General features: G+C 45.0%; 1 protein-coding gene across 1 annotated transcript in view; it reads right to left on the reverse strand.

Moving 5' to 3' along the window:
• Positions 1–4822: 4822 nt before the first annotated feature.
• Positions 4823–15595, reverse strand: part of LOC141111803 (hemicentin-1-like) — a 368745-nt gene continuing 357972 nt past the window's right edge. The window contains exon 12 of the mRNA XM_073603946.1: positions 4823–5601. Coding sequence (XP_073460047.1) covers positions 5582–5601 — 20 coding nt within the window. The 3' untranslated portion in view covers positions 4823–5581. The remainder of the gene's footprint in view (positions 5602–15595) is intronic.

The following is a 15595-nucleotide window of genomic DNA, read 5'->3' on the forward strand; positions in this document are numbered from 1 at the left end:
ACGGACTTACAAATATATCTGTTCAATGGTGGTGCAGCCATGAATGTGAAGCCAGCCAGAAATGCCATATCCCGAATCTGAGGGAGCGTGTCCGGGCAATGAAACCCAGCACAGAGAAACCCCCAGAATGGGTCAGGGTGGGGGAAATAAACACATGTGGGTGATAAAAGTGACCTCAATGGAGGGGAAAACCCTGAAAAAACAAACCTTACCTGAGTGAGTAAAGATGAAGAGGTGTACAGAGGATAAGAAAGAGTGAAGAACAATTAAGGAAGAAGTGGGGTATAGATAAAGGGAAGAAGAGAGGAAGGAGAGAAAGCGATGAGAGAGAATTAAAATAAAAAAAAAAGAACCTGTGAGAAAGACCAGGGCTGTCAAAGGAATAGCCAGAGGGAAAGGAAGACGGAAGAAGAAAAAGGTGAGTGAAGAGCGGGTGAAAAGAAACAATTGTGAATTGAATTGTGAATAAAGGAATGAAAGCCAAAAGGGTGTGGTTGCGTAGAAAGGGTGATAAAGGGAGACCGGGTTGTGAGACCCTGCACTGGGAGAGGCCAATGCGGGGAGCGCCGCCACTAAACCACCCCCCAACGTCGGGCACCAGCAACCTAAAGGGGGCAGGGAAGCGCCACAACCTTGTCAGTTAACCATCCAGACTGGCCAGCCATGAGCGTCATACTGAGCCCCCCAAGCGCTGGAGATGGTGAAACAAGCAGCCGCTATAAGTGCGCCACGAGGACGCCGAACAGCCGGCGCGGGAGGCATAATGTCGACGCACAGTGGAGGAGACCCCGCCCACCCTACATCAGAACAGGACGGGGGGGAATCCCCAGTGCGCGTCGCAGCTCCGGGACATGACAGAAAGGGCGAGGGCATAGGACAAACAGCGGCCGATACCAGCAGTGCGCACATATAATGTGAAAGATCAAAATATTATGGTCCAAATGTATTAATGTGGGATTTCATGTTTTACATTTGCCCAATTGCTTTTCAAACTATTTAAATACTGCTGTTTTCCCCTATTCATAGGTGGTCATTACGGTTCTGCTCCTGATGAGTGGCTATAAGGTCCCGAAATGCGTAGAGCTTACAACTACCGTTATGTGTACACAATCATCATCTATGTATGGACGTTCCAATTTTATATAATTTCTGATTCTGCTACTTTTTCCTAGTGACACTTTTTTGTGTCACATATTTATCTATTATGATTTTTTCATATACTTTTGTCCTCATATGTTTGCAAAGAAGTCCTTGTTGGAATATAATTTTTAATGGAATATAAATGATCATTATATAGCTATGTGCCTAAGTATGTAAATATATGAATATTTGAATGAATTTATTAAAAACTGCCATTTTATCCAATTTATACTTTTGCTCCCGTGTGCCTCATTTAAAGTCCCGCATTTTGCTCTCTTTTTTACTTTAATATCCAATAGGACGGCTCCCTTTAGCGGTTCAATGCAATAAAGGCAGATGAGGGAAAAAGATGATAAAAGGGTGAAAAAGGGTTTTCCTTGAAATCCAGATGTCTTCAGCTAGCCTCTTTATGTTGTAAATAAAGTAATCCAAAATGACAAGGTATAGCAAAGTGAACAAAGCTGTAATTTATCCTGATAGTATTAGAACTTCCTTCTATTATGATCCACAAGATGTCATCTGAGGGGGTAACTGAAAGTAGTAATGTATACTGAGCATAGGCATCTGCTTGCTGTGTCCATTATGAAGTAGGATTTAACTTCTGTGGGACTACAAGTACCAACAGCTAAACTGTGTGGGTGATGGGTAACTGCAGTGTCCTTACCTATAACCTGGGCTTTGCCCGCTCACCACTCCAAATCTCAGATGGATTAGATAACGGTGCAGATGATGAGAAGACTCCAGCCGGAACTCTCTCTCTGTGTCTTTACTCCGGATAATGGCGGCTGCAGCTCACTGGAATCTGAATTGCAGGCGCCTCTGGATGACCCGGAACACCTTCCAGTCCACTGCACTGAGGAAGCGATGCCCTCCGCAGAGATCCCTCCGGTCCACTTCACTGAAGAAGCGATGCCCTCCGCAGAGATCCCTCCGGTCCACTGCACTGAAGAAGCGATGCCCTCCGCAGAGATCCCTCTGGGTGTAGCTGTCCGCCTCCCCCACTGTACAGGCCACAAATCATCAGCAAACTCTCCTGTCATACAGACCTCCTGCTGGCGGAGTCATAACGGTGCCCAGAGAGGCTGATCTAGGCCACACCCCTTTTATATCCTCTCCCAGCAGTCTGTTCTGTGCACTCAGCATTCTGGTCCTTGTAGTTCACCTCAGTCCTGCTGGCTGGCAGAGTCACTTCAGCATTCTGAACTACACGTCCCATGATGCTTTGCTCTACATCCTCACACAGGAAGAAAGGAAATTCACACATAGAGTCCAGCAATCACTAGAGGGATAAAATAAAAAGTGTAGCGCTAAAATAATAAACAAACAATAAAGTCCATCAATAATAAAAAACTGAGAAGTCGATCAAATCTGAATCTTCATCGAACAACCAGAAAGAGCGGATAGAATAGTCACCACCAACCCCCGAATCGACTGACCCCTAACGTCAGTGTGTAGGGTACACACAAGGTAAGTATTGGTAAATGGGCCAGCAATCCCTTTGCATCGATCGATCCACTCAGCTAGCAGTTAAGCCTATTCCTCTTTCAATGTTCAGATCATTTAAATTTCCACGGACAGCTCAGCCATCCACATATGTATATGAAGAAATAAAAGTGCGTTATCGCCCCTGATGACGCATTTTTATGTTGAAACGTTGGGTGGAGCCTAGGACGTGTGACGCGGGGCGCTGATTGGAGACGTGGCGGCCATCTTTCTGGTTGGAAATACTGTTATGTTTCCACATGCTTGGTTGTCCCTTCATATTGTGAGTTTATCAGCCTCTTTTTACTTATAATAAATTCCAATTTCGGTTGTCTGTGCAATGAGCATTTTTATTTCTTCATATACATATGTGGATGCCTGAGCTGTCCGTGGAAATTTAAATGATCTGAACATTGAAAGAGGAATAGGCTTAACTGCTAGCTGAGTGGATCGATCGATGCAAAGGGATTGCTGGGCCATTTACCAATACTTACTTTGTGTGCACCCTACACACTGACGGCTCTTTCTGATTGTTGGATGAAGATTCGGATTCGATCGACTTCTCAGTTTTTTATTATTGATGGACTTCATTGTTAATTATTTTAGCGCTACACTTTTTATTTTATTTTTCGTTATTGTGTCCAGCAATAATTTAGTGTCAGCAGCTTTTTCTTTATTTATTGTACATCTTTTAGAGCCACAGATTCTTTTGTTTTAATCACTAGAGGGAGCCAACCCAATATTAACAACACAGAAAAACGTCTCTAAATGGTAGCATAATAGCCGACCCTGGCTACATAGATATATAGATATTAAACATACCAGCAATGCACAGGCACTAATAGAGGTATAAAAGAGTTTATTCCATCTGTGAGGTCTTATGAAAAAAATAAAAATAAAATAAAAATATTAAAGTTCTTTAAAACACAAGTGTGTAAAAATATCATCTCCACTTCCTTACAATTGGGAAGCTCCTCCTGGTTTTGTACTTTGACACTTTACAATACAATGGAAATAATTTATGTATCTGTTTATAATAAAGAGACAGGATTATAATGTGACAAGGCGTGCCTCCAAAGTCCCTGGTGTTCAATTTTATGTTTTTTTCTTATTTTTCCAATTTACATTATATAATGTACGGGGGGTTGGAAGGAGCTGAGCTCTATATACATTATATAATGTGTGGGAGGGGCTGAGCTCTATATACATTATATAATGTGTGGGAGGGGCTGAGCTCTATATACATTATATAATGTGTGGGAGGGGCTGAGCTTTATATACATTATATAATGTGTGGGAGGAGCTGAGCTCTATATACATTATATAATGTGTGGGAGGAGCTGAGCTCTATATACATTATAAAATGTGTGGGAGGAGCTGAGCTTTATATACATTATATAATGTGTGGGAGGAGCTGGGCTTTATATACATTATATAATGCGTAGAAGGAGCTGAGCTCTATATACATTATATACTGTGTGGGAGGAGCTGAGCTTTACATACATTATATAATGTGTGGGAGGAGCTGAGCTCTATATACATTATATAATGTGTGGGAGGGGCTGAGCTTTACATACATTATATAATGTGTGGGAGGGGCTGAGCTCTATATACATTATATAATGTGTGGGAGGAGCTGAGCTCTATATACATTATATAATGTGTGGAAGGGGCTGAGCTCTATATACATTTTATAATGTGTGGGAGGGGCTGAGCTCTATATACATTATATAATGTGTTGGAGGAGCTGAGCTCTATATACATTATATAATGTGTGGAAGGGGCTGAGCTCTATATACATTATATAATGTGTGGGAGGGGCTGAGCTCTATATACATTATATAATGTGTGGGAGGAGCTGAGCTCTATATACATTATATAATGTGTGGAAGGGGCTGAGCTCTATATACATTATATAATGTGTGGGAGGGGCTGAGCTCTATATACATTATATAATGTGTGGGAGGGGCTGTGCTCTGTATACATTATATAATGTGTGGGAGGAGCTGAGCTCTATATACATTATATAATGTGTGGGAGGAGCTGAGGTCTATATACATTATATAATGTGTGGGAGGAGCTGAGCTCTATATACATTATGGGGTGTCCTGACTGTGGGGCTCCTGGGGGAGGAAACTCTTACAGCCTGATTTCATCATTCAGCCACATTCTCTGACACTCAGATAACCAGCAGAGAAAGTTTTCATATGTATAGAAGTGATATAAAATGTAATCCGGTCATTACACTGAAGTGTCACAATAACGATACAGAAGATGTCCTCACTGAATATCCATCAGATCCCGGAGAGATCCAATGACTCCTCATTCTGTCATACTGATCCTCTGGCTTCAATACTGTCACTGATATGGAAGTACACAGAGCCGGAGATCTGACTTGTCTCTGAGCAGCTGATGCCGAGTCCAGAGGTAGATGTCCATCCCCCACCCAGACAACGTTCACCCAGCCAGATAATAGGAAGATATAAGTCCCTCCTCGGATCTCCTCCTCATATGGTCAGATGACCACCATTAATGAGAAGATATGAGTCCCTCCACCGATCTCCTCCTCATATGGTCAGATGACCACCATTAATGAGAAGATATGAGTCCCTCCTCGGATCTCCTCCTCATATGGTCAGATGACCACCATTAATGAGAAGATATGAGTTCCTCCTCGGTCTCCTCCTCACACCAGTGGCAGTGTGAAGGATTCCTCTGCAGTCTGATATTTATAAAACACCTCCAATTTGATTGGACAGTCTGAGTCCTCCGGTGTGAAGGTGATGGTGGATGTACAGTCGGTGCCGTCCTGTCTGTTCTCTATTTCTCCATCAATAGGAAACATTCCTGTACACCAGGTGAACTCCGCATTGTCTGCCTGACATTCTTCAATGTGCGCTACAAGAGTCACCTCCTCACCCACCCGGGGGAGCTCCGTCACACATTTAATCTCCCGTATTTATAACTTCTTCTCTGGTCCTGTGGAGGGAAGAACATTGTTATTATTAGTGAGCCAGCCATGATGTGTCTGATGTCAGATATCATACTCATCTTCTCTTCAATCCCCTCCTCCCCCACCACACATACTCACCTTTACTTCACTCCCCACCAGAGGCTGAAGACAACCTGTACTTCCAGGTATGGAGGAACATGTGACTCACCCCATGTGGCAGTGCTGGGCCAATCAGCATGTACCAGAGCTGTCATATGGCTTCTCCTGCTGCTGGCCACTGAGCGGATTAGCGGGGGAGTGGAGGAAAGTATGTGCCGCTGAGGAAAAGGAGAGGGGATTAAGAGAACTTGTTGGTTTGCATCGCACAGGAAAGAATGGGCTCACTTTAGGGCACCAATATTTTGGGAAGCAGGGAGGTAGAATTGTCAGCTTTGTGAATAGTTATTACCCGATTTTTGTGGAATCTTGAAAGAAAGATTCTGCATTATAAATATTAAATCCGGTTTGGAAATAGAACCCTAAAGATCTATCATTATAATCTTTTCATAGTTCTGCCCCCTATAGGATAGAGTACATATAAAATACATGTAGTATTTGTCCCATATTGCTAGGTGCTCTCTATCCCTTATGAGTACTGACCTGTTCCCCCCACCCCCACCCCCCTCGCCGCGGCTGAACTGACAACAGCTAGAAAGGAGATGGCTGATTGATAACTGCAGCTTGTTACAGTGCTGAGCGCTTTCCTGAGACAAGCAGCGGCAAGAGGAATGCAGAGAATAACACCCCCCCAACTCCTCTTGCCGCTGCTTGTCTCAGGAAAGCGCTCAGCACTGTAACAAGCTGCAGTTATCAATCAGCCATCTCCTTTCTAGCTGTTGTCAGTTCAGCCGTGGCAGGAACGGGGGAGGCAGGTTGGTCCTCATAACTAGGGTTAGGCGGTGGAGTAGCGTGGGTTGTCAGCACCCAGGGCAAGGCAAGTAATTTGCACCCCCTAACCTGCAGACTTTTATCACTCCCCGAGCCCCTTCAAATACAATAGTAGTGACCTACCTGATTCCTATACTGACCACTACACTAACCTACTTGATTTCAACACTGACCAACCTGATTCCTTTACACACTACACTGACCACTATACTGAGAACTACACTTTCCACTACACTGACCATTACACTATACTGTCCACTACACTGACCATTACACTATACTGTCCACTACACTGACCATTACACTATACTGTCCACTACACTATACTGTCCACTACACTGACCACTACACTATACTGTCCACTACACTGACCACTATACTATACTGTCCACTACACTAACCACTACACTATACTGTCCACTTTACTAACCACTACACTGACCACTACACTATACTGTCCACTACACTGACCACTACATTATCCACTAAACTGACCACTCTACTATACTCTCCACTACGCTATACTGTCCACTACACTGACCACTACACTATACTGTCCACTACACTGACCATTATACTGACCACTGAACTGACCACTATACTGACCATTATACTGACCACTATACTGTTTACTACACGGACCACTACAATATACTGTCCACTACACTACACTGACCACTATACTATACTACACTATACTGACCACTATACTAAACTACACTGACCACTATACTACACAGCCTACACTATACTGTCCTGCATACAGTCTCTCTCTCCACCCCCCCGGGGCCAGTAACATGACTCTCATGAGGGAGTCTCACTCACCTTCTTATCCTGGCCTGCATCGGTCCGGAGGAGGAGAAGACAGCTGCGGCTCACATTTTTGCTTCTCTCCCCCGCGCTCTGCCTGCTGCCATGTTCAGTGTCCAGTGCACTGTGATTGGGCATATGGGGGTCATGTGCGGAGGCGGGACTTCAGGAGCAATCGCAGACACGCCAGCCCTACGCCTCACATGACCCCCATACACCCAATCACAGGGCGCCAGACACTTAACATGGTGGCCGGAGCACGGGGGACACAGGAACTTGAAATTAGGAGGCGGCAGCCAGTTGTGACACATACTGGCGCACCCCTAAATGTTGCACCCGGGGCCACGGCACCCCCTGCACCCCCCACGCTACGCCACTGGGGTTAGGTGTGAATAGTTTATCAAGAGTTTCCCCATCTCTGTTCAGGTTGTCTTGGAGGAGGGTGTGCACCAACATGTTTGTGAAGTCTCAGGAAATCTAAGGGAGTGTAGAATAGAATTATCACTAGTAGAAGCTACAGGATGTTCTTCCACCTCTAAGACAAACTTCAGGAATTGCAAAAAAAACAACTGTCAGTACGGCCCCCATGCACTGCTTGGGTTATATACTCATCAAAGTGGTTGTAAAGACTGAAGGTTTTTTACCTTCCTGCATTCTATGCTCTTTGTGTGCACCAGCACCCCCTTATACTTACCTGAGCTCCCTCTCGATCCCATACTGTGCATGAGAGCAGCAGCTCTCCCGGGTCTCTTCCTCCTCATTGGCTCTCACAGCAGCGAGAGCCACTAGCTTCAGCTACTGTCAATCACAGCCAGTGAGCCTAAGAGCAGAGAGTGGGGGCGGGCCATGTAGCGCTCTGTGTGTGAAGGGACACACAGAGCAGCGGCTTGGGAGTGATTCTGCTTGGGTCTTCATATAGCAAGCTACTTGCTATGGGGGGACTCGGCAGGAGGGAGGGGTCAGGAGCGCCGGTGGGGGGATCCGAGAAGAGGAGGATCAGGACTTCTCTATGCAGAGCCGGTAAGTATAACATGTTTGTTATTTAAAAATAAATCTGCCTCCAATATCACTTTACATTTAGTGGTAGAGGAATATGCTGTAATACCTTTTTCCTGGTGCATCATGGCAGCATACATATGGGTTGTGACTCCGCCCCCACAACCTGATAGGACTGGTTAACTATAATTCAAAGACAGACCCGGCTCACAGCATTCTCCTTTTTTTCCTCACCTGATCAAGATTGGAGTCGCGAGGTATCCCTTACCCCTTACCGCCCAGCCAGGTTCAGCCTCTCCTGGGTGGACGTCCTTCCTGTACAGCCTCTAAACGAAGCTATATGGTTGGAGCCCCATTCTGGTGGTGCAGGCTTCTCAAAGAAAGCTTTAAACAAGCTTTGATGTAAGTGACAGCGTTTCCTTTGCTTTCCATATGCTTTTTACTTTTTTTCTCTGTGTTATGGGCGTTTGCCATTTCCAAGATGGCTGCAGCAGTGCAAGTACACTCTGAGCATGAGAGGCAGGAAGTGATGCGTCCTCTGTGTTTCCTGGTTAGAGCTTTTCCAGGATGGTGATCTGATCATGCTCAGGCACTGATATCATCACTAATGGCAAATATGAGTTCTAAATGGTTTTATGGCATTTTTGGTCAACAAATGGTGGAGCTCTCTACTCATGCATGCTGGATGCTTATGTGGTCATTGTTTGCAGGAATGTTTTCCCTTTTTATGGCATTCACCTGTGTTTTTCCTATCTCCTCCTCAGTGTTGCTCTAGGATCATTATGCTATTTATGGCCTTCACCTGGGCTCTTCCTATCCCCTTTTCTATGCTTTCTCTGGGATCACTGTGTTGGGCTCAGTTTCCACTAGTGCGACTTGTCACTGCAAAGTCGCATGACAAGCCGTACCCCATGATTTCCAATGGGTACCGTTCATATCTGTATTCATAGACCTTAGGAATACACAGAGATTGCTTCAAGTCGCATCAAATTGCAGCAAAATATTGCAACTTTAAGGTCGCAATAGTGGAGACTTAGCTTATGCTGATTTTCATTTCAGTCTGCTGCTTTGCTCTGTTTCTATGGGAAACGCTGTCCAGCCAGACCACCCATTGCTTTTAAGGTATAGGGATTAGGTAAGTAGTGAAGACTGAGAAAAAGAGCGCCAACATCTATAGTCCTAAAAGGACTACAAGATGGAGGGAGCCTTCTGACGGTCAAGACAAAGTCACCATCTAAGAACAGACATCGAGGCAATGTTGATTAAACTGATCAACTCCCCCCTCATTATCCTTGCTCCCCGTTTACAAACATCACAAGTTACCAGCCCTAATAGTCGCTGCATTTGTGGTGGAAAGTCATTGCTTGACAAGCTACAGTGCATAAATTGCCTAGCACTTCCAACCAGAACCAGTAGGTGGTGTCCAAATAGGAAAGCTTGCATAAGCTTTGAAGATTTCCCAATAGAGACTTTTTTTGCAAGGACCGCTAAGGACCCAATTGCCTGGGTTGAAGTAGAGGAAACTCTCCACAAGGTTAGAAAGTACTAATTTCCTTCACTGAACAACTGGATGAGTTAATCCAGGAATAATTGAAGGGGTCAGAGAAAAATGCCCTTATAAACAGGCTGTCAAATCTGTATACCCTGAAAAAGCTAAAGGTCAACCTGCTGCAGTCTTCTCCGATGATGGATGCATCATGAATGTAGCTGGCAAGACATGGCACATTCAAGGAGGCTCTATTCCGAAAATTAGATCTGATGTGCTACTTTATACTGTAGCATCTGCAGGTGCTGGCACACCAGCAATAACCAGCTTATGCACTGAATGAGTCTTATGGGAGTGGTTTCATAATTGTCAACCAGCTGCTGTACCTGCAGGACTCTGTGGAAAGTGGCAGGGTCTGCATTCCTTTAGACGTGATTCCCTTTTGGGAGTATCTTATCAAAAATTAAATTTTTATTGTGGTGGATGCCAAGGAATCTGACCTTTTATCTTGGTGCAGACTTCTGGGAAATTATGTTTAGGGGGTAGTTATGTACACATTCTGTGTGCAGAGCACCTCCAGATGGTCATGTTTAATTGCAATTTACAGAAAACTGCAGCCAAAAAAAAAAAGTGGTGTAACCCTTTAAATAAGCCCGTCTTGAAGAAGTGAAGAGACAAGGTGGTAACAGCTTTGTAAGAGCTGAAATTGGTGGCATACTCCTGTGGTGGATGTGTCAGACATTAATTGATGTTTTTCAAAAGCGGTGTTCCCCGCAGTCACGGCAAGGAGTGCATTATGGCTGAAGCCATGGTTGGTGGATCCCACCAAAAAAAAAAAAAAATGGTGCAAGACACCAGAACACATATCCAATCTATTTGGGAGTAGACAGGATACAGCCACCTCAAGGGTAACCATTAGCAGGTCAGGGCGAATATCATCTGACAAAAAACAGAAAATTCAAAGGTCCAGCATACAGGTGGCGACTCCAAAGTAGACACCAGGAGGCAAGATCCTACAGACTGGGAAAAAGATTAGTAAACGAACCGGAGAAGTACCCAATCTTCATTATTGAAGCCTTAAAGCTCTAAAGCTCCTGTCTTAGGAGAACAGTGGAAGTCCCTTTTAAGGGTGCACTAATCCAGGGGGTGCCTGTGCAAAGCTTTATGCACACACCTGGAGGGAAAACCTTCAGGATCAGTGGGCCATATCAGCTATATTGGCGTGACGTTGGCGGAAGTTTAAGGGAGGTCCGCTTCTCTGGTACAATAATTTTTTATTGAAAAAGTATAACATGACAAACTCACCCATGCAGGGGCATAATTCAGTGAGCATACCGATCATATAGCATTGACAGGTGGGAAGTCCACCTTTCAATCTCTTCCAGTCAGCCAGGCTACCAGAGTTGATTGGAAAGTAAAAAATTCTGTTCCCGTTTGTAGCTGGATAGAAAAAAAAAAAAAAAGCAATCGTGAAGGTTCCAGTTACTCATGGGAGATGAGGATTTGGTTCACCTCTGTTCCTAGCAAAAATAAAAAATGAAAACCAGGTAATCTGTGCCCAGTGCTAAAGTTTAAAAAAAAAATTGACAAGCAGCACAGGAAGTTAGAGTCGTGCAAGATGGAAAACCTCCAATCAATTATAATATTCATAAATCTGGGAGACTGGATTCTCCTGTAGGTTTATCAGACATCTACTTGTCCCAATTCATCCTCCTAGGGAATTTCCATCCTCTGATAGAGAAAGCCAAAGGTACTTTGGGAGTGAAGTCTCTTCCAGCAGAACAGTGCCGGAATATTCTTGGCTCTTCGTAACTGACCAATTATTCTCAGATGGAACATTATCACATCAGACCCTAGCTAGAAAGGTTGGGGGGCTCATTTCAAAGAGCAGGCTGCTTAAGGTCATGGGATGTTAAGCTTATGAAGAATAGTATTGAATTTCAAAGCACTTCTGTCATTCACTCCTTTTAGCAAGAGGAGCAAGATTTGTACTGTGCCTCGGCAGCAGTGGAAGGGTAGAATTCTTAGTCTGTCAGTGGAGCTTCCTGTATCAATAATTGCAAATGTACCATTTTGGCTTAGGAGATTCTAGTGTCTCTCTCTCCTACTATTAAGCATTGAATCACCACTGCCCCTTCCAGTGATGACAGATTCGCTCTCTCATGGACAGTTTTGCCATCCAGCTCCAAGAGACTACTTTTGATGGCATGGAAGTTGAGGCAGTGGCTACCAAGTCAAGTATGCTCAGTGCAGGTAGTGCCTACCTTGTGTCAAACCAGAGAGGTCTTCATGAAGAATACCTAAGAATATGGGAAAATTATGCAGATCTCACACGGCAAAAGCCTGGAGTCCTTTATCACCTAAACCAGCCAAGGTTCCACAGTTCTTACAACTGGGGCTAAACGGGGGCCTAGGTTCAAATATGTTTGAAGTTCACCTTTGTCTGCACTTGCAGGGGTTTAAGGAGTCCTTAACCCTAAGTGATGCAATTCTTAAAAGGCTTGCATGAAGTTATAGGCCTCCCAGGAAACCATTGTTCCCTATGTGGAACTTGCTTATGGTCCCCATTTCTATCAAAGACTCATTTCTATCCTACAGAATTGACTACACTCTGCAAACCCTAAAGGCCGTATTTCTGGTTGCTACAACCTCTGTGAAGAAGGATGTCAGAACTACAGGCTTTGCACTCAAGGAGCCTCACTTAACATTATACCCGGACAGAACCGAATAGTCCTAAAACTCCAGACTGCTTTTATCCATGGGGTGTCTTTCTCCTTCCAATTTAACCAGGAAGTCAATTTCCCGTCTTTCTGGGTTGAGTGGGAACCACATCCCCTGTAGGTTGAGCTAACGCTGGTGACCTGAATGGCAGCTACCCTTTCATTCAGGAAAGCTGAAATATGTACTTGGTTCCAGCATGGCTTAACCACTTGCCGACCGCCTAACGCAGATATACTGCGGCAGAATTGCACGGGCAGGCAGAATGACGTACCCATACGTGATCTGCCTCCCGCAGGTGGGGGGTCCGATCTGACCCCCCTCCCCCGGTGCCAGCGGCGGTCGGCTTGTGACTGGGAGCATTGAGAGGCGAGGGGGAGACCATCCGATCGTGGCCCCCCCCTCGCGATCGCTCCCAGCCAATGGGAATCCTCCTCTGCCTGTGTGTAGTTTCACACAGGCAGAGGATGTGATGTCATCTCTCCTCGGCTTTGGCAGTTTCCGTTCCAGCGAGAAGACATGTGAGTGCACAACACACACACACAGTAGAACATGCCAGGCATACTTTACACCCCCGACCCCCCCCCCGATCGCCCCCCGATCCCTCCCCAATCACCCCCCCGTCACAAACTGACACCAAGCAGTATTTTTTTTTTTTTTTTCTGATTACTGCTAGGTGTCAGTTTGTGACAGTTAGAAGTGGTAAGGCAGTGAGTGTTACCCCCCTGTAGGTCTAGGGTACCCCCCTAACCCCCTTAATAAAGTTTTAACCCCTTGATCACCCCCCGTCACCAGTGACGCTAAGCGATCATTTTTCTGATCGCTGTATTAGTGTCGCTGGTGACGCTAGTTAGGGAGGTAAATATTGAGGTTCGCCGTCAGCGTTTTATAGCGACAGGGACCCCCATATACTACCTAATAAATGTTTTAACCCCTTGATTGCCCCCTAGTTAACCCTTTCACCCCTGATCACCGTATAACCGTTGCGGGTGACGCTGGTTAGTTCGTTTATTTTTTATAGTGTCAGGGCACCCGCCGTTTATTACCAAATAAAGGTTTAGCCCCCTGATCGCCCGGCGGTGATATGCGTCGCCCCAGGCAGCGTCAGATTAGCGCCAGTACCGCTAACACCCACGCACGCACCGTACACCTCCCTTAGTGGTATAGTATCTGAACGGATCAATATCTGATCCGATCAGATCTATACTAGCGTCCCCAGCAGTTTAGGGTTCCCAAAAACGCAGTGTTAGCGGGATCAGGCCCAGATACCTGCTAGCACCTGCGTTTTGCCCCTCCGCCCGGCCCAGCCCAGCCCACCCAAGTGCAGTATCGATCGATCACTGTCACTTACAGAACACTAAACACATAACTGCAGCGTTCGCAGAGTCAGGCCTGATCCCTGCGATCGCTAACAGTTTTTTTGGTAGCGTTTTGGTGAACTGGCAAGCACCAGCGGCCTAGTACACCCCGGTCGTAGTCAAACCAGCACTGCAGTAACACTTGGTGACGTGGCGAGTCCCATAAGTGCAGTTCAAGCTGGTGAGGTGGCAAGCACAAGTAGTGTCCCGCTGCCACCAAGAAGACAAACACAGGCCCGTCGTGCCCATAGTGCCCTTCCTGCTGCATTCGCCAATCCTAATTGGGAACCCACCACTTCTGCAGTGCCCGTACTTCCCCCATTCACATCCCCAACCAAATGCAGTCGGCTGCATGAGAGGCATTTTTATGTCCTCCCGAGTACCCCTACCCAACGAACCCCCCCAAAAAAGATGTGTCTGCAGCAAGCGCGGATATAGGCGTGACACCCGCTATTATTGTCCCTCCTGTCCTGACAATCCTGGTCTTTGCATTGGTGAATGTTTTGAACGCTACCATGCACTAGTTGAGTATTAGCGTAGGGTACAGCATTGCACAGACTAGGCACACTTTCACAGGGTCTCCCAAGATGCCATCGCATTTTGAGAGACCCGAACCTGGAACCGGTTACAGTTATAAAAGTTACAGTTACAAAAAAAAGTGTAAAAAAAAAAAAAAAAAAAAAACACAAACAAAAATATAAAATAAAAAAAAATTGTTGTCGTTTTATTGTTCTCTCTCTCTCTATTCTCTCTCTCTATTGTTCTGCTCTTTTTTACTGTATTCTATTCTGCAATGTTTTATTGTTATTATGTTTTATCATGTTTGTTTTTCAGGTATGTAATTTTTTATACTTTACCGTTTACTGTGCTTTATTGTTAATAATTTTTTTGTCTTCAGGTACGCCATTCACGACTTTGAGTGGTTATACCAGAATGATGCTTGCAGGTTTAGGTATCATCTTGGTATCATTCTTTTCAGCCAGCCGTCGGCTTTCATGTAAAAGCAATCCTAGCGGCTAATTAGCCCCTAGACTGCTTTTACAAGCAGTGGGAGGGAATGCCCCCCCCCACCGTCTTCCATGTTTTTCTCTGGCTCTCCTGTCTCAACAGGGAACCTGAGAATGCAGCCGGTGATTCAGCCAGCTGACCATAGAGCTGATCAGAGACCAGAGTGGCTCCAAACATCTCTATGACCTAAGAAACCGGAAGCTACGAGCATTTTATGACTTAGATTTCGCCGGATGTAAACAGCGCCATTGGGAAATTGGGAAAGCATTTTATCACACCGATCTTGGTGTGGTCAGATGCTTTGAGGGCAGAGGAGAGATCTAGGGTCTAATAGACCCCAATTTTTTCAAAAAAGAGTACCTGTCACTACCTATTGCTATCATAGGAGATATTTACATTCCCTGAGATAACAATACAAATGATTTAAAAAAAAAATGAAAGGAACAGTTTAAAAATAAGATAAAAAAAAAAATAATAATAAAGAAAAAAAAAAAAAAAAAAAAAAAGCACCCCTGCCCCCCCTGCTCTCGCGCTAAGGCGAACGCAAGCGTCGGTCTGGCGTCAAATGTAAACAGCAATTGCACCATGCATGTGAGGTATCGCCGCGAAGGTCAGATCGAGGGCAGTAATTTTAGCAGTAGACCTCCTCTGTAAATCTAAAGTGGTAACCTGTAAAGGCTTTTAAAGGCTTTTAAAAATGTATTTAGTTTGTCGCCA

This window comes from Aquarana catesbeiana, linkage group LG11 (assembly GCF_042186555.1).
Source record: "Aquarana catesbeiana isolate 2022-GZ linkage group LG11, ASM4218655v1, whole genome shotgun sequence".
Lineage (NCBI taxonomy): Eukaryota > Metazoa > Chordata > Amphibia > Anura > Ranidae > Aquarana > Aquarana catesbeiana.